Genomic DNA, 23930 nt, shown 5'->3' on the forward strand with positions numbered 1-23930 from the left:
CTTAGGATGACCAAAAAGACATGTGTGCCAAATTGTATGCTTTTATGAGATTCTTTAGTTGTCTTTTGAGTCAATCGACAACACTAGGCGGCCATTTTCAATTTAGTCAATAACTCACTTCCTGTTTCAGATTCCTTTGGGCACCCCTTCTAGGATGTCTTAGGATGACCCAAGGGACATATGTGCCAAATTTTATGCTTTTTGGAGATTCTTTTGGTGTCTTTTGAGTCAACGGTCAACAGTTTAGGTGGCCATTTTGAATTTTGTCCATAAGTCACTTCCTGTTTAAGATTTTTTTGGGCACCCCTTCTAGGATGTTTTAGGATGACCCAAGGGACATCTGTATCAAATTTCATGCTTTTATCCGCCGCGTAACGATTTGGCCATTTTTTGTGCTTAGTACCCCCTACTATACCCCCCTAACCGCTCCCTGGGCGCTGTATAGGTTTTTTTTTTTTTTATCCCACGATTTTGTAACCCTATTTTTTACACCCAGTGCCAATTGTCTATGTAATCCTGGGCACTACCTTCCCTCTGCCAACCTAGGGAGGCCAGGGCCGAGCTCATGCCTCCTTCAATGCATGAGAGCCAACTGACCTTCTTGTCACCTGACAGGGGAGAGTTTCCCTGGTTGGACGTAGCGCGTGGAAGGAACACGTTATTCTAACCAGTTCCCTTCCCCTCCATCAGGCGCCCTGGCTGGCCAGGGGGAGGCAGTATAGTGACCAGGATTACTGCATGTTTTTGTGAGGGTACCTACCCTAGGAGACAGGGGGAGAACATGCAAACTCCGCACAGAAAGGCCCTTTCGCCAACCCCACCTAGGGTATGGGCACTGATGACGCGGAAGAGAGAACACGCCCACAGCGTCCCCTGCGGGAGTTGAACCCAGGACCTTCTAGCTGTGAGGCGACAGCGCTACCGACTGCGCGCTGTATAGGTTCTATGCATTACTGTAGGCCCTGGTTTCCAGAAGGTGGGATATACTCATTTCCTTTACCGGTTCATTCTCCATAGCTTAATATTATTGGCTCGGCAGCAGAGTTGAACCAGAAGCACACACAACACCTTCAGAAATACCCCAAAGAAGTCGGGGACTAAACAATTATTACATCCGTTGTATGTCAGCGTGAGTTTGTCTGCTCAGCGAAGACTTTTAAATGATTTAATCCATGATATTTTGTCCTGGTACCTCACCATGTTTTAATTATACTATCGGTCTGTTGGTCCGCGTATACATATCATATACTTCCTGAAAGCATTATCGGGAGCAGGGTCTCCCATAATGGGATGAAAAATAAGGTCGTTTTTGCCTACCAGTGTCTTATCGGAGGCAGTGTACTCCATAGTCCTGAAAGCATTATCGGGAGCAGGGTCTTCCATAATGGGATGAAAAAGAAGGTAGTTTTTGCCTACCAGTGTCTTATCGGAGGCTGTTTCCTCCATAGTCCTGATAGCTTTATCGGGAGCAGGGTCTCTCATAATGGGATGAAAAAGAAGGTAGTTTTTGCCTACCAGTGTCAGTGTCCTCCATAGTGTCGAATGTTTTAATTATCGGGAACAGTGTTTCTCATAGTGTTGTATATGTCACAGGGAAAATGGCATTCCAGGGAAATTGAAGGGGAGCGCTTGTTTTATAGGCACGGGGCGGTGCTGCGAGGCGGGGCTTTGATGCGAGGACGACGACCACAACAACAACATACTAACCAGGAAGCTACGCTAGGGGAACGCTGAAAATGAAATGGATGATATGAGAGAAATACTCAAGTAAAGTACGAATACCTCAAAATTGTACTTGAGTAAATCTACTTTGTTACTTTGCACCACTAGTACAAGCCTCAGTGGCGCACTTCGATAATCATTGGACTCCCCACCCACTACCACTGGGAGCCGGGGTTTGACTCCAGCTTGGGACATTACTTTTTCAAACAACCGCGGACTACTTTTTTTTCGCTGATAAAGTATAGTTTTGGACCATGACGGAAGGCGCTCCGACTTAGCAGACCTTGAGGCCGAGGAGTCGCGCCCCGAGCGCCTCCAGGCGCGAGTGCCCGCGACGACCCGGACCGATGGTCTGCTAGTCGACTTAAGCGCCGTCCGAGTTATGTACCGATAGGCACAGAATCGTAAATGATGTTGTGTGGGGACTGCGTTTGCCCCAAGTGCCACTCACTGCACTAACATAGCCCGCCAGGCCCGCCCCCTGGTGTGTGTGTGTGTGTGTGTGTGTGTGTGTGTGTGTGTGTGTGTGTGTGTGTGTGTGTGTGTGTGTGTGTGTGTGTGTGTGTGTGTGTGTGTGTGTGTGTGTGTGTGTGTGTGTGTGTGTGTGTGTGTGTGTGTGTGTGTGTGCGTGTACACGCGCGTGTGTGCGTGCTGGTTTGTGCATGCGTGCGTGTGTGGTGTGGGGCTCATGTCTGGCTTGCATTGCCCTCTAGCGTTGATTCTACAGAATTGCATGAGGGGCATAAAAACAAGCGTACCCCTTTCAATTTCCCTGGAATGCCATTTTCCCTGTAACATATATACCAATGCCTTAACCCAGTGGTTCTCAAAAGTTTCAGGCCGCGACCCCCCAAAATAATCATATGTGAACTGGGCACCCCCACCCTGACGAGCAGGAATTGTAAGAGTTGAGCCATTACATTTTGACATTACATGTTGTGAAAATAGCCGGTCTACATGCTCGTAATGCCTCGCAACAGACAAGCTATTTTCAAAATGTTCTTCTTAGGTAATATTTGACAATTTGGCCAATATGTTTATTACTTTTGATACAGTAATTGTCTTATTTTTCTTTTTTGTTTCTTTAGAAGTATTAAAAAGGTCTTCTAAGTCCTTAAATTGTCACTTTAGAAATTAAGAAACACACTGTATGTTTACTTTCCGCAAATCATTTAGGAACCCCCCAAAATCATTTGGGGACCCCCCTAGGGGTCCTGACCCACAGGTTGAGAACCACTGTATGTTGTCAAAATCTTCACAAGCCATCTGTGCCATTTCACTTTCATGTTCTATTGTTAAATGTAGGGAAACATATAAGGGAAAACTTCATTTATTTACGTATATGCTAGTACATATATAGACAACAATATGAATTGTTTTTATATAGCCTATAATGATATGTAAATGACTTAAAATAAGATATGTTGTGAAAGGGTGGCTATATGGGTGGCTATATGGGTATCAGAATGGAATTGCGATGACATCACAAGGAGGAAGTTGCTAGTTTTTATATTTTTATAGACTGTACTTGGTATAATATTTGCTCATGTGTCTCATTCAAAACCAGCTTTATTTTCAATGCACTGGCATCCTTTTATACTGTTACGCAACTGTGAAATAAAATTCATATTGATATGTTCCTTTTTAAATTTTAAGGTTGACATTTTCATTTGGCAAAGGAGGCATGGGCGGGTAGGGAGAGAAGTGCTCTGGTGAGACTCAGAGGGTGGTGACAGTCAAATAGTTTGTACTAGGCTACACATAACTTGGCCAGTTATAAAAATATACATGTTAATAATGAAAACAAACATATATCCTGCATCAAACAAAAGGCCCTCTTTTAAGGTTGTGAATTATTTATGTATTGACCTTTGGCTCCCTCTACTGTCCTTTGGGTGTCATAGCCCAATTCGTTCAGAGTACTGCAACACAAGTTCCATGCATACTGGCAGAAAGAGAATAAATTGACTAATGGACTGCTTGAGGAAAAGGGTGTTTTTTTGTTTTAGTTTGTTTTGTTCAACCAGACCTCTGTTTAGGACAGTCCTACTCACTGGCATAGCTATAGCAATTGCTCCAGTATGATAATTAGAGGTGGCAGAGCCAGGAATGGAAGCAGGGATTATGATTATGAACCACACAGTCTAGTAATATTTGCTTCTGCTTCTGATTGCTTTAATGCAGCTGGTGTTAGTTTCATTATGACATTTCAGGGTCCCACTCTAAGGGCCCGGCATAGGCCAGATAACTGTCTGCAAACATGTCTGGCCCTTAAACTACTTGTAATATAAGACAAGACAATCATTGTAACAGTTGGCCGATCTGCCAAGGCTCCAAAAATTAACAGATCCAGACCAGGAATGCAACTTTTATGTGTCTTTATTCTTCTCCAAAAACACTAACAGTCCATGCACAAATATACAGTGCTGGCCAATGGAAAATAACTTGGTGACAAAAATTAAGAATTGCAAAATTGAGATAATTTGAATACAAATAAACACTAACACTAATAAACAACCAATCATTTAAGAACTCCAACAGGCTAAACCTTCCTCACAAAAGGCCCTGCAGCTTTCCTTCAGGGATGTCACAAATTGTATGGGTCTGCAGCCTCCTATAAATAGGGAGTGGATCCTACCACAGGACACAGAACCAATTAGCAACAATACTTCCATGAATACTTCCATAAATAACCCACAGCTAATAGTAACCTAAACATTCCTAAAGATGTTTCACAATTAACTCTTGGGGTGAACTTCAATCAAATGACATTTTGAATAAAGTACATAAACACATTATGATGAAGCCCAGATAAACACCCCTCTCCTCCACAGCACATGGCACCTTCCTAATCTAAAAAATTGCCACCAGCAGTGCAGGAGAGACAGGTGTGACCAAATCAATTCACATTCTTACAGTTTTCAATAAACTTTAAAACTATTGCTGTTCTTGCATGTTACCGAAAGTTAAATGTATGTGTATATATAGGGCACGGGCCTGCCCCGTGACAGTCATACCTTAAAATGTGAACCCTTTTGGATTAGCCAGTTTAATTATATTTCAGCAACAATTCTTTAGAAATTATATTATTATTTTCCTCTAAAATAAAACCTCTGATGAAGATTTGTCTGAAATGTGAGGAAAACTGACTATTACAATAGGGTTAAGATATTTTCAAGCATTACATAATAAATATAGCTGAACTACTTTTGAGATTTGCATTAGCAGTTATTGTCTCATAGATAATACATTGACAGTATATTGTTGGCGGATTTCCATGTACAATGGTTGTTGAAACCTTGTAGAGTGTCGAGAGAGAGAGAGAGAGAGGAGAGAGAGAGGAGAGAGAGAGAGGAGAGGAGAGAGAGAGAGAGAGAGAGGAGAGAGAGAGAGAGAGAGAGAGAGAGAGAGAGAGAGGGAGAGAGAGAGAGAGAGAGAGAGAGAGAGAGAGAGAGAGGAGAGAGAGAGAGAGAGAGAGAGAGAGAGGAGAGAGAGCGAGAGAGAGAGAGAGAGAGAGAGAGAGGGAGAGAGAGAGAGAGAGAGAGAGAGAGAGAGAGAGAGAGAGAGAGGAGAGAGAGAGAGAGAGAGAGAGAGAGAGAGAGAGAGACAGACAGACAGACAGACAGACAGACAGACAGACAGACAGACAGACAGACAGACAGACAGACAGACAGACAGACAGACAGACAGACAGACAGACAGACAGACAGACAGACAGACAGACAGACAGACAGACAGACAGACAGACAGACAGAGAGAGGGGGACAGACAGACAGAGAGAGAGGGGGACAGACAGACACAGACAGACAGACAGAGAGCGCATCAAGAGCGAAAATAAGAAAAACAGGGCAGGTGATTATGAGAAAAAAGACAGTAGTGTGAGTGATTACAAGAAATAGAGCTTTGCGAAACAGGAAGTCTGAGGGGGAAACGGTACAATAGTACCCCCCCCCCCCCCTCCGCACAGCACGCACGCGCACACACACACACACACACACACACACACACACACACATGGAAGGTAAGCAGGTGAACTGTAAAGCTATACACTATAGGCCTACAGTAACAGCAGTAATATAGCAGCAACAGCAGTAAGTGTGAAACAGGATAGGACTTTTATCTGTACTAAGAGTACAGAGATAAGTTCAGAGTAATCAGAGATTGAAAAAATAAAAGGTTGTGTCCTTTATATGTCAAGGCAGTCAGAGATGCACACACACTGACCAAGGAGATGTAGTTTGAAGCAAAACGTAGGGTCTTTAATAAAGTCACAGACGTGCAACTGAGGTACAAGCTTCTTAAGCCGAGGAAATTAACTAGATCTCAAATTGAAGAGGTTAACTGAGGTCCAAGCTTCTCAAGCTGCATAGAACAAGCATACAGTCCTTCCGTGTCTTCAATCCAGGTTGGAGCTGCGTGGGAGGCAGTGGTGGAAAAGGACTCAAGTAAAAGTATCAATACTGCAATGTAGAAATACTCTGTTACAAGTTAAAGTCCAGAATTCAAAATAAAAGTAAAAGTACAAAAGTATTGGTATAAAATGTACTTAAAGTACCAAAAAGTAGTTTATGTCAAAAAAAGTCATTATGCAGAATGTCCCATTTCACAAGTTTTCAAATACTTTATAAAATACTTTTGAAAATAGCAGATCTACAAGCTCACAATGTGTTGCATCGCGACGTATTGTGAGCTTGTAGATCGGCTATTTTCAAATGGCCGAAGTGTATATAGGGCTGAAGTGGTTAATGTATGTTTTGTAATAATTATCAAACTCTACAAAGTAACTAGTAACTAAAGTTTTCAAATAATTGTAGTGGAGTGAAAGTACAATATGTGTCTCTGAGATGTAGTGGAGTAGAAGTAAAAGTAGGCTACTGAAAATTGGAAATACTCCAGTAAAGTCAACGTACCTCCAAATTGTACTTAAATACAGTACTTGAATAAATGTACTTAGTTACTTTACACCACTGGTGGGAGGCAGTCAGGCTTCAAGAGTTACAGAAGGCCAGACATACTGTAGATCAGGTTCTCAACCTAAAAGATCAACTGGAGAGTTTCTACTGACTTAGTGTAGTGTGACTGTCACAAGCATGTGCACAGACTGCACACTAGCTGCAAGATATAACTGAGCACAGAGTGAAGTCAGAACCAGGTATTGCAGGATAGAAGACAGCCAGGTAATTGCCAGGACACACCTCCCCACGTGCAGAATGCAACTCCGACCTAAATGACAAATAAGGAGAGAAGCAGAGAATGTCCGAAAACAGACAGGGCAGACAAACTGCCATGACACTTTAATTCAGTTTTTACAATATAAAACTATTTATATTGTTTTTATCTCTGCTATCTGTGTCTCGCTCTCTCCCTCTCTCTACCCTCTGTCTCTCTCCACAGTGCATCTCCTCGTCTGCTGTGGACCTGCTCAAACAGATGGTGAGACATCTTCAGTGCACTAACATAACATGACATATTATACAGTAACAATGCACATGCAGTGTATGCATATGTATGCATCAGCAACCTGACTGCCTGTAAAAAGAAACTGTTACTGAGACAGGGGGTGTGTGATTTGATGCTAAAGTACGTTTCATGAATGGGGTGGTTTGTGTCCTGATTGTTTTGGCCTCTCCTTTTTACAGCGATTGGTGTAAACGTTATGAAGTTGTGGCAGTTATGTGCCAATTATTTTTGCTGCCATGAATCTTTTGTTCTGAGCTTTCAGGTTGCCAAACCACACCGTGACACAGCCTCTCAGAACACTCGGTATAGCAATTGGTGATCTAACTACTGTAAATTGTTGTTATCGCGATACCAGACTTCCACATATGAAGACATTATACAGTCAGTCAAATGTATTGCTGTTGTTATTTCATCTATTGTTAATATTGTTATTTGCAATGACAGATTGCAGCACAGATCTGCTCAGACCAGATCAAGTTTACAGGTTGTATCTCTGTCCTTTATTTATTTATCCCCCCTTCCTGTCTCTGTTATGTCACTGTCTTTCTCTGTATCTCTCTTCTTCTTCTTCTTCTTCTTCTTCTTCTTCTTCTTCTTCTTCTTCTTCTTCTTCTTCTTCTTCTTCTTCTTCTTCTTCTTCTTCTTCTTCTTCTTCTTCTTCTTCTTCTTCTTCTTCTTCTTCTTCCAGTGTATCTGAGAATAGACTTCAGTTCTTTCAATATGAGTATATCACACTGAGCTGTGAGGAAGAAGGGAGCTCTATGCTGGGATGGTCCGTGAAACGAGAGACCAGTGAGAAGGGGAATGGAACCTGCAACTATGAATGGGGAACCACTGAAGGTAAGTATAGGGACGGACAGACAGACAGACAGACAGACAGACAGACAGACAGACAGACAGACAGACAGACAGACAGACAGACAGACAGACAGACAGACAGACAGACAGAGACAGATAAAAGGCTTGTAACTGAAATCCCTCTTTTCATTGTGATTTTGTGTAGGAGTGTCCTGTATCATGGTCCTGTATCGTTGGGACAATGGAGTTTATTGGTGTGAGTCCAAGTCAGAAGAACTCAGCCGGTCCATCAACATTATGATCTCTGGTACAATCTATATCATATCAATATAATCACTGTATTGTAATAGGTAGAGAGATAATCCACATATTATCATTGTTAACACAAATATAGGTTAATTCCCATCAGTGTTGATTTCTTCGACTAAAACTATGACGAAAAATGTTCATCGACTACCTTTTTTCACTGACGAAAACGAAATAAAAACGAAGTTACGATGACTAAGACTAAGACTAAATATATTGACAATTTAAAGTATTTGATCAATACATTAATCTAATAAATGCATGAACCTTACTGTCAATGTTTAGTCCATGTTTAACATGTTGAGTTCTCAATGTATGTATAAAAGTAATATCACACTTGAGGTCATTCTGATATACTGTATATCAGCAATTATATTCTACAGAATCGCAGCTTTGTTGGTGAAATTATAAATATATACCTATGTTATACAGTATATTTCTTTCACCGTATAGTAATTTATGTACACACAAATGATTTGGAACCAACAGCAAACTGGTGTTGGTTCTATAGATGTTCATAACTCAACCTGCTGGTGGTTCTATAGATGTTCATAACTCTACCTGCTGTTGGTTCTGTAGATGTTCATAACTCTACCTGCCGTTGGTTCTAGATGGAGATGTGATCCTGGAGAGCCCTGTACTTCCTGTGATGGAGGGAAGTGATGTCACTCTGCGCTGCTGGTCCAAAGACAAGACTACTGGTAAAACATCCTCTGACCTCCCAGCTGATTTCTACAAAGATGGATCCCTCATCAGGACTGAGTCTACAGGACACATGACCATCCACAGTGTTTACAAGTCTGATGAAGGATTCTACAAGTGTAACATCTCTTCCCTTGGAGGGTCACCAGAGAGCTGGATGGATGTGACAGGTGAAAAAGTCGTGCAATAATGGTGAACATGAATCAATTACAAAACTAAGAGTTCAAATTCCCTGCTGGTGGCCTATAGAGGCTGTGCTAGCTGGTCTGATACACCCCACATGATAAAAGTGGTTTGTACCGACCCACCGACCATCCAATCCCCCTTGTCCATATTTAGAGTTCCACACCTTCACAAGCAGAGATAGAAATAAATAAACCCAGTCTGATTTCCGCTGGTATTTCTGCCGTACTCTTGGTCGAAATGTAAATCGGTAAATATCTGCTGAGAGGGAATAGAAAATCTTTTGACATTTGAAAGAGATTCACAGCTGTCAAAAAGTGTGATTAAGAGGAATATGTATCTCGATCTGTTTCAGACTCTCCCGCTTCCTCTCTGCCTCCATATTTCTACCCTCTGATGTGGGCTGGAGTCTCCATCATTCTGCTGATTCTGGGGCTGTGCGTCTGGAAGAAATGCAGAGGTACGTCAATGATGTTCACATACAGCCATTTAGAGAAACTGTAAGATTCTCAATGGTGTGATGTAACTGTTCTTGTTATTTATGGGACGAGCACCTATGTAAAAAGAAAGAAAAAACTCTCTGGCTTTATCTTTGTGGCTATCCTCTTTGTAGTCTATAGGTTTGATCTCTGCCGTCCGTACTACTTACTGTATGTCCAACTTAGCATGTATGTGCAGTACATCTAGGGGAAGGTGGTGTCATGTTACCATTGATCTAAATCTAAATATATTAACTTATCACCATCAATCAATCAATCAATCAATCAATCAATCAATCAATCAATCAATCAATCAATCAATCAATCAATCAATCAAGATGTGCGTGTGAAGCAGGAAGCTAAACACAGCAAGAGGAGAGGTAGAGCAACTCAACATCACATCACTGCTGAATACGACTACATGATGGATTACACCTAGATTATAATCGCTGAACAACTCTCCAGTAAACATACTGAATAATATGGAATAGCAATTTAAAGGTTCAGAGAATTAATGGTACTTTTCTTTTATTGACAGATCCATGTTATGTCAAGTAAGGCTCTCTGTCTATTCATCAACATGCCAGCAGTACAGTAGGCTACCCCTGATTTGTACTTAATTTCTGCTGAATATATATTTATATTTTAATTTCTGACCTGTTCAGTCTCAGGGAACCAATCAGGGCTCCTCTGCGGACCAATGAAAGTGGGGCTCTTGAAGATACATACTGCCCACTGCAGCATGTTCAGTTTTTGAACCGATCATGTTGGTTAAGGACACTTACTACAACCGGTTCTAATTTCAATATAAAATATAGCTGCAAGCAGCAATAAACGGGTTTGAGGCATGAGAGGCAAAAAGCGATATGCAACAATAGCACAATAAGTAGTGGTGCACGATAAATATCGTCCCGATAATTATCGGTCCGATATCAGGAATTATGACGTCATACCAATAAAACCGATAACATTAATAAAAGCTCCGATAATATATAATATTTGTCAGCTGTGATCTGCATGGACTCTCTCGGTTAGACACCGTTGTACTGGAGAAGTATAACTCTCCGTTAGACACCGTTGTGTGGAGACTCTCTCGCACACGTTGTAGCAGCAGCACAGCCCCTCCCCTCCCCACACACACACAGCTACGCTACACAGAGAGAGAGAGAGTGAGACGGCATGAGGAGCTGGTTGAGACCTGGTCTCAAACATGTTAAACCTCTTGGATAGACCACTGTCTGGAATAATAACTGACCAGCCAAAGTAAAATCCACGATTTTAGAGTGTTCTCCATCTGTAATACTACAGATTCATATACATTTGAAAAAAATATATTTATGATTTTTTTAATATATGTATATATATTTGTATTATTGGTTATCGGTATCGGTCTTGAGAAGCAGGAAGTTATCGATAACGGTATCGGTTTAAAAAAAACAACAGCGTGCATCCCTAACAATCAGACGTAGAAACAGAATAGATTGAACTCGAGACAAAGCAGCCCATGCAATTAACAAATGAGCATTCTCAACAGCTGAGCAGAGGGATTGTGGATAGTACGGAGGGGGGCAATTGGGGTTGAGAACCTCACATGGACACTTCAAACCATGTCCATTGACAGGAATCGAACCCTTGACCTTTGGGACTCATAGGCTGGCACATTACCAGCACTTTAACGACTGAGCTATTCGATCCACAGACCGAGCAGTGAGAAAGGAGCACACAAAGATGATTTTTCTTCCTTTTTTAATGAAGCCATGCCCTTTACAATATTATTTGGCTAATGAAGGCTTAATTTTTTTACGTACAAACTTCTCTTCAACTGAGATTTTCAGATAATGGTCCATAGAGTGTGTGTAGAACGTTTCACACAAACTGCTCAAAACTCTGGGCAGAAAAACTGGTTTAAGTGTCTTTCAAACTGCTCAAAATGGCAGAAGATCTAAGGGCGGAGCTTACTGGTTGAAGAGACAGATGTGTTCCTCATGAGTCAAGGCACATGTGTAAGCAAGTGTCATGGCTGTCGGCCAAACGTTTGGATTTTCAAACGATTGCTATAGCGCCCTCCTTTGGCCGATTGGAGTAAGATTGGTTTCAGTGATATTTGGAGTGACCCTCTACAATACTACAAAGTTTCACAAAAATATGAATATGCATTTATGTGTTAGGGGCAGAAGAATAATTAAGAGAGAGAGAGAGAGAGAGAGAGAGAGAGAGAGAGAGAGAGAGAGAAAGAGAGAGACATACTTTTTGATCAGTAAATTATATTTGGACTGGTTAAATTGGGGTTTGAACCAGGGACCTACAGACTGGCAGATAGACAGTGTACTGACTAAGCCATTGGATAGACATAATTGGATTTCATGTGTGGTAAGTTATCATACAGCATGGATTGCTTATTATATATATACAAGCTCATAACGGATCAGCTGTATGTGGTTACTGCAGGTGTTGTATTAATAATTAAATCTGCAAAGTAACAAGTAACTAAAGCTGTCATATGCTGTAATTGTAGTAGAGTAGAAGTAACACAAATGGAAAGTAAAGTAAAAGCACCTCAAAATTGTACTGTGCATTGTAAGCACTTGCATTGGTACTTGAGTAAATGTACATAGTTACTTTTCAGCACCATTGAGGAGCCAATGACTGACAGGCTAGGTATCACCAGGTGCACTGATTGCTAGAGTGCAGAGGGACATGGGTTGATATTAATGGTCTTAACTCAAAATGTATATATCACACAGCTTATTTTTTTTTATTAAATCGGAGAGTGATGTAAAAAAAAATCTGTAGTATAAAAGTTGCACGTTCATCGAATGACAATGTATAATGTTTCTTGTGTCTGGGTAGCTCAGTTGGAAGAGCTCTTGACTCTGAACCGCAAGGTCATGGGATGGAATCCTGGCAAAAGCAACACAGCATAATCTGGTTCCCTGGTGTATAGAGCATTGTTACAGGTATAGACTCATGTGTTTGTTAATGTTGCTACCCTTTAAATGGCCATGGCCAATAACGTGGCATTGGGCGCTTAAAGTTAAATATTTGAAAAACTACACATTATTTCAAAGAAAAAGCATAGGTGGTCTCCAATTGAATGGAGTTTCTAAGTGAAAGTATGTAAGAGAAGTAGGGTGCTAATGCTTTGAGGAGAATATAGTATATAAATAGCTCCTGCAGCGAGCCCACAATAAAGACCGTAAACGTAAATTATTCCAACAGGGGAAACTACTTTTCAGCTCGACCCAGCTGAGGTGGTCATACATAGGACGCAGGTGGGCAATCCCGGGTTAAGAACCTCACTCATGGACACCTCAACCTATTGCCATTGACAGGAATCAAACTCTCGATCTTCGGACTCAGAGGCTGAGACACTACCTGTAGTGCTATAGCTTCGTCAAGGCTGAAGTTGTCTGTTGAAGATCTTAAACTTTTGCCTTCTGTCATGAACCAAGCCCCTGTTTCACTAGCACTAAGATCACTCGTTCACAAACCATTTACCAATGGAGAAATTGTACGTCTCCTCGGAACTGAAACTGGTGAAAGTAGCTGATCTACAAGCTCAGAAACACGTTGCTATCTGAAAAGTTGTGAGATTGTAGATCGGCTATTTTCAGAATGAAGTATGTCATACATTGAAAAAACATACTCTCAAATAAGCATTTCACGTTATCTTTAACAATTGCATATGCATTCATTGATGCAGTCGTGTTTTGTGCGATGAAATTGAATAGTAGCCTGCCCAAGGTGAGGTTTGAACTGGTGACCTTGCGGTTGTGAGGCAGGTACTGTAGAGAGAAGCCATTTGACCATCAGACCTGAACTGGTGAAAAAGGAGCTTACACACATGACACAGTTGCACGCAAATTGCTCAGAATTCCTGGGTTTAAATGTTTTTCAAACTGCTCAATATGGCGGTCAAACTGATAGATGTTTTCCTCATGAGTCAAGGCACGTGTGTAAGCAAGTTTCATGGCTGTCGGCCAAACGAGGCATGACTTTTACCTGTTTAAAGTTTGCATTTAAAAAAAATTGCTATAGCACCCCCCTTTTGCCAATTGGAGTAAGATTGGTTTCAGTGATATTTGGAATGACCCTCTACATTACTGCAAAGTTTCAAACAAACGTGAGTCTGCATGTATGTGTTAGGGGCAGACAAATCATTTTCATAAAACCGCAATATTCATTGGCTCATTAAAGCTTAATGTTTTCATTTATGGAAAATCCGCCACAAAAGTTTTGTCGGCATAGGTCCAAAGTACATGTATAGAACGTTTCACGCAAATTGCTCAAAAATCACTGCAGAAACACAGGATTAAGTGTTTTTCAAACTGCTCAAAATGGCGGAAAATCTAAGGCCGGAGCTTACTGGTCAAAGTGATACATATGTTCCTCATGAGTCAAGGCACATGTGTAAGCAAGTTGCATGGCTGTCGGCCAAACCAGGCATGACTTTTACCTGTTTAAAGTTAGCATTTTCAAAAAATTGCTATAGCGCCCCCCTTTGGCCAATTGGAGTAAGATTGGTTTCAGTGATATTTGGAATGACCCTCTACATTACTGTAAAGTTTCAAACAAATGTGAGTCTGCATGTATATGTTAGGGGCAGATGAATAATTGTCATAAAACTGCAATATTCATTGGCTCATAAAAGCTTAACGTTTTCCTTTATGGAAAATCCGCCACTAAAGTTTTGTCGGCATAGGTCCAAAGTACATGTGTAGAAAGTTTTGTGCAGATTGCTCAAAAATCCCCGGAGTATAGTTTTTTCGCTGCTTTTCATATAATTCAAAATGGTGGGAGATCTAAAGGTCAGAGGTCAAAAGTCAGAGTGTGAAAGTTGTTGGGTATGAGGAGACGCATGTGTGTATCAAAGTTTCATGTCTGTAGGTCAAACAGGGCATGAGTTGTACCTGTTCAAAGTCAATTGAGTGCTATAGCGCCACCCTTTGGCCAATAGTTGTGAGTTTCGTGTCTTAGCCGTTTGGCATAGCCCTCTACCATATTGCCGAGTTTCGTAAAAAGTAACCACACGGTTAGGCCAGAACTGCAAAAACGGCGGAAGAACAGTTTCAAAGAGGTTTTGAGCCTTATAGGCCTCGAACCCTCAATTAATGTAGAACTTTGGAAGCACATTAAAGTCTGGCAGTTTGTTTTGTGTTTGATTTTCCTAATTAGCAGAACATTCAACCAAGGACTGTCAATCATTGTCTCACAATAGCTACAAAATACATGTACTGTATACACTAATGACCACAAAAGCCATGCAATTGTCCACATATTCCATAATCACAGTCACAAAAATATAATAAAGAAACAGGAAATGAAAAAAAGGAAGAAGATCATTTTCACTTTAGCATTGAGCATTAAAGCCCTGACAGTGGAGTGACCACAGAATACAATTTTGTTTCTAGTGCCTGGAGTAGAAGGCAATCTCATCTCTTCAAATAGGTTCTTGTCCGGTCCTCTGTTAAGATGTGAGGTAACAGGCCCAATGTTGTATTTCAAGTTGTATTTATGTAATCTGCCATGGGCAGGAAGCTTGAGTGTTTTAGTTTGTTGTTTGTTTATTGTTTTTGAATTATTGTCGGTACATCATTTGTCAAATGAAATGCTAGTGTCCTGTAAGTCCATATGGGCTGGGCTTCCTTTGGAAGCATGACACTTTAATAAAGAAAAATCATCATCATCATCAATACATAATACACAATACACATTATAGACCTTGTAAGAGATCAAAACAATAAGACAATGAAAGCATAAACATTAGTACCGTAGCGTACTTGACTGGACAGTTGGTGCGGTGGCTTGAATAAGTGCAGTCCGGCTGAGTTCCGGGACCAAGTTTTAGCATAGAGCAATATGATCCCGCTCACTCACTTCAATGAAATGTTGCTCACCCAGTGCATTATGTCCCTAGGGACTCCCTCCTTATTCATTGAGTCACTGAGATCATAACCGCATGCATGTCCTTTCTGCATCTACGTCATTAACTAACTGCATAAACCCACTCATATAAATTCAAAGAAGACAGACAGACCGATACTGAGATCACCATATGGGCATAAAAGGCAGACAGGTAAAACATATACAGTATATACAGTGTGTGTGTGTGTGTGTCTGTCTGTCTGTCTGTCTGTCTGTCTGTCTGTCTGTCTGTCTGTCTGTCTGTCTGTCTGTCTGTGTGTGTGTGTGTGTGTGTGTACTTTAACTCTGTCTACAAAATCCTTCACCACACCACATTATTGTGTACTCCAACTCTGGAGTTGTTGAGCAAGACCTTCATTTCCCTTCCTCAAATCCTCAATCATATGTCACTCTGTTTCTGCCGAAGCAGATATTTTTCTTTCCTCAAATCCTCAATCACTTTATCTTTCATTTGAATGTCACTCTGTTTCTGCTGAAGCTGTGTCTGATACTGTTGGATAAGACGTTTTTCTTCCTGCCTCAAATCCTCAATCATGTCACTCTGTTTTTGCTGAAGCTCTGTCTGATACTGTTGGAAAAGACGCTCTTTTTCCTGCCTCAAATCCTCAGTCATGTCACTCTGTTTCTGCTGAAGCTCTGTCTGATACCGTTGGAAAAGACGTTCTTTTTCCTGCCTCAAATCCTCAATCATGTCACTCTGTTTCTGCTGAAGCAGATCTTTTTCTTTCCTCAAATCCTCAATCACTTTATCTTTCATTTGAATGTCACGTTGTTTTTGCTGAAGCTCTGTCTGATACTGTTGGAAAAGACGCTCTTTCTCCTGCCTCAAATCCTCAGTCATGTCACTTTGTTTCAGCTGAAGCTCTGTCTGATACCGTTGGAAAAGACGTTCTTTTTCCTGCCTCAAATCCTCAATCATGTCACTCTGTTTCTGCTGAAGCAGATATTTTTCTTTCCTCAAATCCTCAATCACTTTATCTTTCATTTGAATGTCACGTTGTTTCAGCTGAAGCTCTGTCTGATACTGTTGGAAAAGACCTTCTTTTTCCTGCCTAAAAGTCTCAGTCATTGTATGTATGTGATTCTGTTTCTGCTGAAGCTCTGTCTGAACGCCTTCTTTTTCTTTCCTCAAATCCTCAATCACTTTATCTTTCATTTGAATGTCACTCTGTTTCTGATGAAGCTCTGTCTGATACTGTTGGAAAATACCTTCTTTTTCCTGGCTAAAAGTCTCAGTCATTGTATGTATGTGATTCTGTTTCTGCTGAATGCCTTCTTTTTCCTGCTTCAAATCCTCAATCATGTCACTCTGTTTCTGCTGAAGCAGATCTTTTTCTTTCCTCAAATCCTGAATTACTTTATCTTTCATTTGAATATCACTCTGTTTCAGCTGAAGCTCTGTCTGATACTTTTGGAAAATACCTTCTTTTTCCTGCCTAAATGTCTCAGTCATTGTATGTATGTCATTCTGTCTCTGCTGAAGCTCTGTCTGAATGCCTTCTTTTTCCTGCTTCAAATCCTCAATCACGTCACTCTGTTTTGGCTGAAGCAGACCTTTTTCTTTCCTCAAATCCTCAATCACGTTATCTTTCATTTGAATGTCACTCTGTTTCAGCTGAAGCTCTGTCTGATACTGTTGGAAAAGACCTTCTTTTTCCTGCCTAAAAGTCTCAGTCATTGTATGTATGTCATTCTGTTTCTGCTGAAGCTCTGTCTGAATGCCTTCTTTTTCCCTACTCAAATCCTCAATCATATCACTCTGTTTTGGCTGAAGCAGACCTTTTTCTTTCCTCAAATCCTCAATCACTTCATCCTTCATTTGAATGTCACTCTGTTTCTGCTGAAGCTCTGTCTGATACTGCTGGAAAATACCTTCTTTTTCCTGCCTAAAAGTCTCAGTCATTGTATGTATGTCATTCTGTTTCTGCTGAAGCTCTGTCTGAATGCCTTCTTTTCCCTTCCTCACATCCTCAATCATGTTACTCTGTGTCTGCTGAAGCAGACCTTTTTCCTTCCTCAAATCCTGAATAATTTTATCTTTCATTTGAATGTCAGTCCGTTTTAGCTGAAGCTCTTTCTGAATGCCTTCTTTTTCCTTTCTAAAAGTCTCAATCATGTTATCTATGTCACTCTGTTTCTGTTTATGCTCTGTCTGGAACTGTTCTTTTTCCTTCCTCAAACCCTCAGAACTCTTCATAAGTTCCTGTTCCTCTGTGTTGTTTTCTCTCAATGTCTTCAGCCGGTCTCTATCAGTCTCTGTGAATAGAAGTAAAACACCATGTAAGCTGCAGCTTATATCTAATGAGACGTAGCCTGCGAGTTAGTTCAGGCAGCATATACTCGAGAGGGTACATACTGCGGCTATGCGGGTGCATACAGAGTTATTACAACACTATTACGCAGTCTTACGTCAGAGCTGACGTGACAATCAGCTGACCAATCAGCGGGTTATTTAAGCTCACCTCAGTCTTTGTTCATTCTCTGCTGTCATTTGTACCCCTGGTTGTTGGAATGCAACTGTAAAGGTCCTTACACACCGGGGCGATTTTTTTCATGCGAATAATACGTTTTCTTTTAAAACCTTATAAAGTCAATGCAAGCTTCCACACCATTTTCGCAGAGCGAAAAAAGCGCCTTTTAATTATTCGGAACGAGTCCGAATTTTGCGTATATTCGCATATTCGCCGGTGTGTAACCGCCTTTACTCCCACCACCACCCCAGCATCACCAGTGGGCTCTGCTATTGGTTCTGTTCCCCATGGGGGGTTGTTATGTATGTATATCTATCTCCCTGCTCTTAATGGTTAATGATGTCTGTTTGATTGTGCCGAGCAGGGAGAAAAATATTTTGCAGAGCCGAACGCCAAGATAAATTATTATATACACACTTGTATTCACATTCATAATAAAATATTGGTTCAAACTATTCTTGAGTTATCTGACTGAAATGTGGTCATGTTATATTTTGTAGGGAAAATGTAATGTGACATTACTGAAACTCGTAAAGAAATGTGGTAATGAAATGGATTAAATACTGCGTGAGATACATAATTTACAATAAAAGAGATTCATACAAAAAAACATTGAGGAATTTAAGTCAAAGCTAGAACAAAACATTTTAAGCAATTAAATGCAAATTTTACGGTCAGTAATATAATCAATTTTAAGGGTGCAGACATACAACTTTGAACACAATAATATTACATTACATTAAATGTTTAATTGACTTTTTATATGAAAAATATTTAAGGTGAAAAACATTTATAACTCACTGATGTTGTTATGTCTCCATAAAACACAGCCAACTGCTACCAGACAGCAACACATGAAGACAACAGCTATGATGATATAAACAACAGAGGAACTCGACTGAACCATGAAGAAATCTCCTACAAAATATAAAAGACACAACAGCTGTTATTCATACTAGTCCATACCCGTGGGGGGATATGCGCACATGATCTGGCAACCCGGGAGGCAGTTCGTCCCATAGCTCGCAGGGGCATCCCACAGCTGGGCAGCCGTAACCATGGCGACATTCTTTTACACAAAAAAACGGGCTTCGCAGTTCCGTGTACATGGTAATGGTCAATGTCTGTGTGCAAATTCAAATCAATTGCTCCAGCCACTGAGGAGAACCGGGCAGAACAGTTTTTGGCCTCACCACGCACTACACCATGCACTACACCATGCACTACAAAGCTTTGTAGAATTATAGTAGGATAAAACTATAACTCACTGTTTAAAACATTCAAAGTATTCTTATAAGGACTTTAGCAAACATGTTTACCAGGAACATGGATGTGTGTGTCTCTGGTCTGGTTGATGTTGTGTTGTTGAAGTCTACAGGTGAAGGTGTTGTTGTCAGTCTTCTTCACAGTAACGTTGCTTCTGACTGCATAGAGACCATCAGTACCTCTGACTGTCTCTGAGGGTTCAGCAGGAAGGAGCTTTCCTTCACTGTCCAGCCAAGACACCTCAGGTTGTGGATACCAGCCTTTAGACTCACACCCTAAAACCACTGCATCACTGTTGATCCCCACTAAGATGATGACAGGTGAGGAGACAGCACCTAATGAAGAAGACATTGGGTTCAAACACTGGAAATACAACAATCATACTTGGATGAGCAAATGTTTATCAATAATTAATAATCAATAACGTTTTTTTTTTTTTAAATACAATAATTTGTCACATATTGATAGACATCAGTGAAGCAAGGTGTCATTAACTAGCTGATTGTAAATGGTGAGGAAATCCAGGCTTTAAATAGGCATTCCTGCCAACCAGGTGTGCGTGCCAGAATCAAAGTGACATGGCAAGTTGCATCTGACATGGCATATAGTTATTTTAGATACACTGTTAGAGATAAAGATTACAAAGAGGAAAACGACAGGGTATTACCAAACCTTTTCTTACCAACAACCAGCTCAACAAAAGACACTATCTTCATTGTAGGAAGGGAGCATCTGTAAGCCCCTGCATCTGAGATCTTAACATTGGACAGTTTCAGGGAAACGTTGCCGTTCTGCAGTTCCTCTATGAACAGAGATGTTCTTCCAGTGAAGGCTGGGTTTTTAAAATTAAGAAGTTCCCGCCGTCCCTGCCGTGCGTAAACAACCCTAGGATTGAGGTCTTGTCTGCTCCACTCCAGGGTCACTGCAACAGCACTAGTGTTTGGATTCAGGTGACTTGGCAGAATGATGTCATCACCAAGTGTTGCCACTATTGGCTGAAGTGGAGCGACTAACTGGGTCTCACCTGGGAAGAGATGAATGTGTTAATTAAACAGGTACAGCTGTTGATGTACAATATATCAAGTTATCTGATGTGATCAGTCACTGAACAATATTATTTTAGCTACAGTGACATCACACCTTAGTACACGCAATCCCAGTTGTGGAATTCACATTCCATATGATTGCTGAAATCATATGAATTGTGAATTCCGTGACCGGGAGGATTTACCAGGCTATAGCTTTTTGTGGCTTTGGAGCTTAAAAAACAATTATTTGGTGTTGACATATCGTCTTAATTTGTTATGGTGCAGGTCCCCGCATTATGACACTTAACCGCGGTTTTGCGCCAGAACAGAAAAAACTAGACGGGTCGCAATTCAGGGCAATTGCAAAGTGTGGTTGCGCCGACGCCGGTCGCAGGTTGCCGCCGCCCGGACATGAGGAATATGCTTGGAGGAATACCATCGGAGGCCGCGTGACGTGCCATTCGAATTTGGTGCTGATTGGATCCTGTGTTCGTGATACATGGCGTTTTGATTTGAAGAAATAGGCCCCTCCCACTAAAATAAATAAGCCCCTCCCACAAATGTAGCGGGCCAATGACATCGTCATGTCACTCCTGAGATCACCTGGTTTTCAATTTGAGAGGAGTGATCCCCCCAAAAATCATGTTTTTGCATCAAACGGTTACGTTTTGCACAGTTGTGGCGCCCCCTATGGGTCAAAGTGGGAATGCTTTTGGGGATTCGTTGAGTAAACCACCCTCGACGTGTGATTCAAATTTGGGATCGATTGGACGTTTCGTTCGTGATTTTTGGCATTTTTGGTAAAACGGGCTCCTCCCACTAACTTTGAAAGCCAATTACGGACGAACGGTAAGGACTATCAAAATGCCGTTTGGATAGGTTTATCGCAGGAGTCCATAGATCACGTGTAACGATTTTTGTGAGATTTGGAAGAAAAAAAATTGGAAAAGGTGCAAAAAGTGTGTTTTGAAGAAAATTCAAAATGGCGGAAAATCTATCCTGACGCAAATGGGCGTGGCCTATATGGGGAGATGCGTAGTGACCCAAGGAATCCAGGGAAAACATTTTGATTTTACGACCTACGGTTCAAGAGTTATAGGCCAAAACGTAAAGGGCGCTGTTTTAGCGCCACCATGTGGCCGATTAGTGTAATTATTTTTTCAATAATTTCGGACTAAATCATGAACCTCCTCTCCAAATCTGGTAACTCTAGCTCTTACGGTTTTTGAGAAAAAAATACTTGAATTTGAGTTTTTTCACTTTTACATTAAAGCGGATGGGGAAATTTAATGCACTAATAAATCAATATCAATTAAACTATTTAACCAATCTCTTAGCAAAATACAAGCGCTGTAGGAGGAGATGCGGTCCAAAGTATTGTTTATCTAGAAATAAATAAAGTATCCCTAGAACTATAGTCTGGTTGCCCTGTTAGGGCAACCACACTAATAAATCACTATATGATCCTTCTCACAAACACAATGCTGACACCATGTGTTGTTTGCACCTCCAAGACAATGGTGGACTCGGTGGGTCTGGCATCAGACCCACCGGGTCTGATGGCGAGGATCAGGAAATAAGGTAAGGATCAGGAAATAAGTAGGGCCCTGACATACCATTGTCTGCCCTAAGAACTAAAGGACAGGCACAGCCTGTCCATCTTAGTGGAGGGCCCTAACAGACCGAAGTCCACCTTACTGAACTAAGGCCCAGACGTCGGCCTATGACATACTAGGCACAAGGGCATGAACAGATCCTACATCCGTTCCATGCACCTACCCACCTTCAGGTGGAAGCCACGCCCAGGACTGCGAGCGCCATGGAAGACGCCGGCACGTCCAGGCTAGAAAAACAACGAAAGTCGAGGAGACTACCAACTCGCTGTCACGTAGACGTCCTGAAAGACACGCCTCTGCAGAGGGCCCAGGACGTCAACACACCCCTAGTAGGCACAAGGGCATGAACCGACCCTACGTCTGTTCCATGCATCTACCCACCGTCAGGTGGAAACTACGCCCAGGACTGCGTGCGCCATGGAGGGCGCTGCCACGTCCAGGCTATAGAGAGCAGCGAAAGTCGAGGTAGACGACTAACTTGCTGCCGTGCAGGTGTCCTGAAAAACACACCTCTGCAGAGGGCCCAGGACGTCGACACACCCCTAGTAGAGTGCGCTCTCAGGCCGCCAGGCACTGGGGCTCCGCTATACTAGTGTACGCCAGGCGAATAGCATCCACAATCCACCGGGAAGGCGTTGACTATGCCACCGCCTTCCCCGTGACCCGGCCCCCAAGGAAACGAACTGGGTCGGAACTGGGTCGGAACTGGGTCGGTTCTGGGCCGCAGTCCTCTCAGCAACCAATTGTTCTATGTAGGTCGCGATGCGGACTCCCCTCTGTCTCAGAGGAGCTATCGCTTGAGTGCATTTCATGAACATCCTGGGACTCAAGACATTTCGAACGAGAGGACCAGGTACCCGTACACACGACCCTCAAACTCGAAGCGCAGAAATTTCCTGTGCGGCGGGTAGATAGGGATGTGTAGAAGGGCGTACTTGAGATCTAGTGAGCTCCACCAGTCGCCCTGACGGACCGAGCGCAGTAGCGCCGTCGCCGCCAACATTCGAACTGGAAGGTTTTCAGATACCTGTTGAGCGCCCTTAGATCCAAGATAGGATGTAGCCCCCCCCCCCTTTCTTCTTGACCAGGAAGTATCTCGAGTAGAAAACGAGCCGGCTTTCTCTTGGTGACACTTTCCTTACGGCGTTCTTGCGTAATAGGGAGGCAGTCTCCTCTCGCAACGTCACCGCCGCTTGACCACTCACGTGTAACAACAGTGCTCTGTTGGACATGGGTGGTCTAGTGGAAAAAGCAGTATGTACCGCCACCTGACTAGTGGTGGGAAAAACAGTTAATTTCAGTGAACGAACGATTTCTTTCACGTTCACGGCAATGATTTGTTCAAAAGATTTGTTCAAAGATTTGTTCAGACGATTCGTTCAAACGATTCGTTCCAATGATTCGTTCCAATGATTCGCTCAAATGATTTGTTCATGTTCAGTAGCGCTTCCGGTCCCGGTGGGGCGTAAGGGGCTACTATGTGCATGCAACTGTGTGCATCTGATCCCACTGACATGACTGCACAGTGCACAGTCGCAGGAGGAGAAACAGTCCGCCTGTCGTGTGTGTGGTGTGCGGGGGGGCATGAACGAAATCGTGAACGTAATGGTTCCAAAGAGTGAAGAGTGTCCGTTCGTTCACGTCAAGAACTAGTTCTTGTGAATGAATCGATCATAACCGACACGTCACTACTGTCCACTCGTGTGTGACAACAAAGCTCTGTTGGACATGGGTGGTTTTGTGGAAACAGCGGCCTGTACCCCCGTGCTCTCATATGAAGCACCCAGGGGTTGGTGTTGCATTCTTTCCATCGCTCGATGCGGAGTGACAAAGGATTTGGAGGGGTTGTTATTGTTGTCGGGCGTACTTGAGCCGCCATCTTGGCTGTACTCGTTGGCCCGGCAACCATGTTTGTTGTTACATCTGGGTGCGTGTGCGTGGCCATTTTGAGAGCCGCCATCTTGGCTGTACTCG

The 23930-nt window shown here is 42.1% G+C and overlaps 1 protein-coding gene across 1 annotated transcript; it reads left to right on the forward strand.

Moving 5' to 3' along the window:
- Positions 1–1389: 1389 nt before the first annotated feature.
- Positions 1390–17837, forward strand: LOC308101357 (uncharacterized protein; the record flags this gene model as incomplete). The annotated part of the gene is made up of 8 exons (XM_080450781.1): positions 1390–1500; positions 7117–7155; positions 7445–7485; positions 7871–8022; positions 8186–8287; positions 8898–9158; positions 9527–9631; positions 17815–17837. The coding sequence occupies 8 exons, from the start codon at positions 1390–1392 to the stop codon at positions 17835–17837; spliced, it is 834 nt and encodes a 277-aa protein (XP_080306907.1).
- Positions 17838–23930: the final 6093 nt, after the last annotated feature.

Source organism: Gymnoscopelus braueri (genome assembly GCF_963280865.1).
Source record: "Gymnoscopelus braueri genome assembly, chromosome: 15".
Taxonomy (NCBI): Eukaryota; Metazoa; Chordata; class Actinopteri; order Myctophiformes; family Myctophidae; genus Gymnoscopelus; species Gymnoscopelus braueri.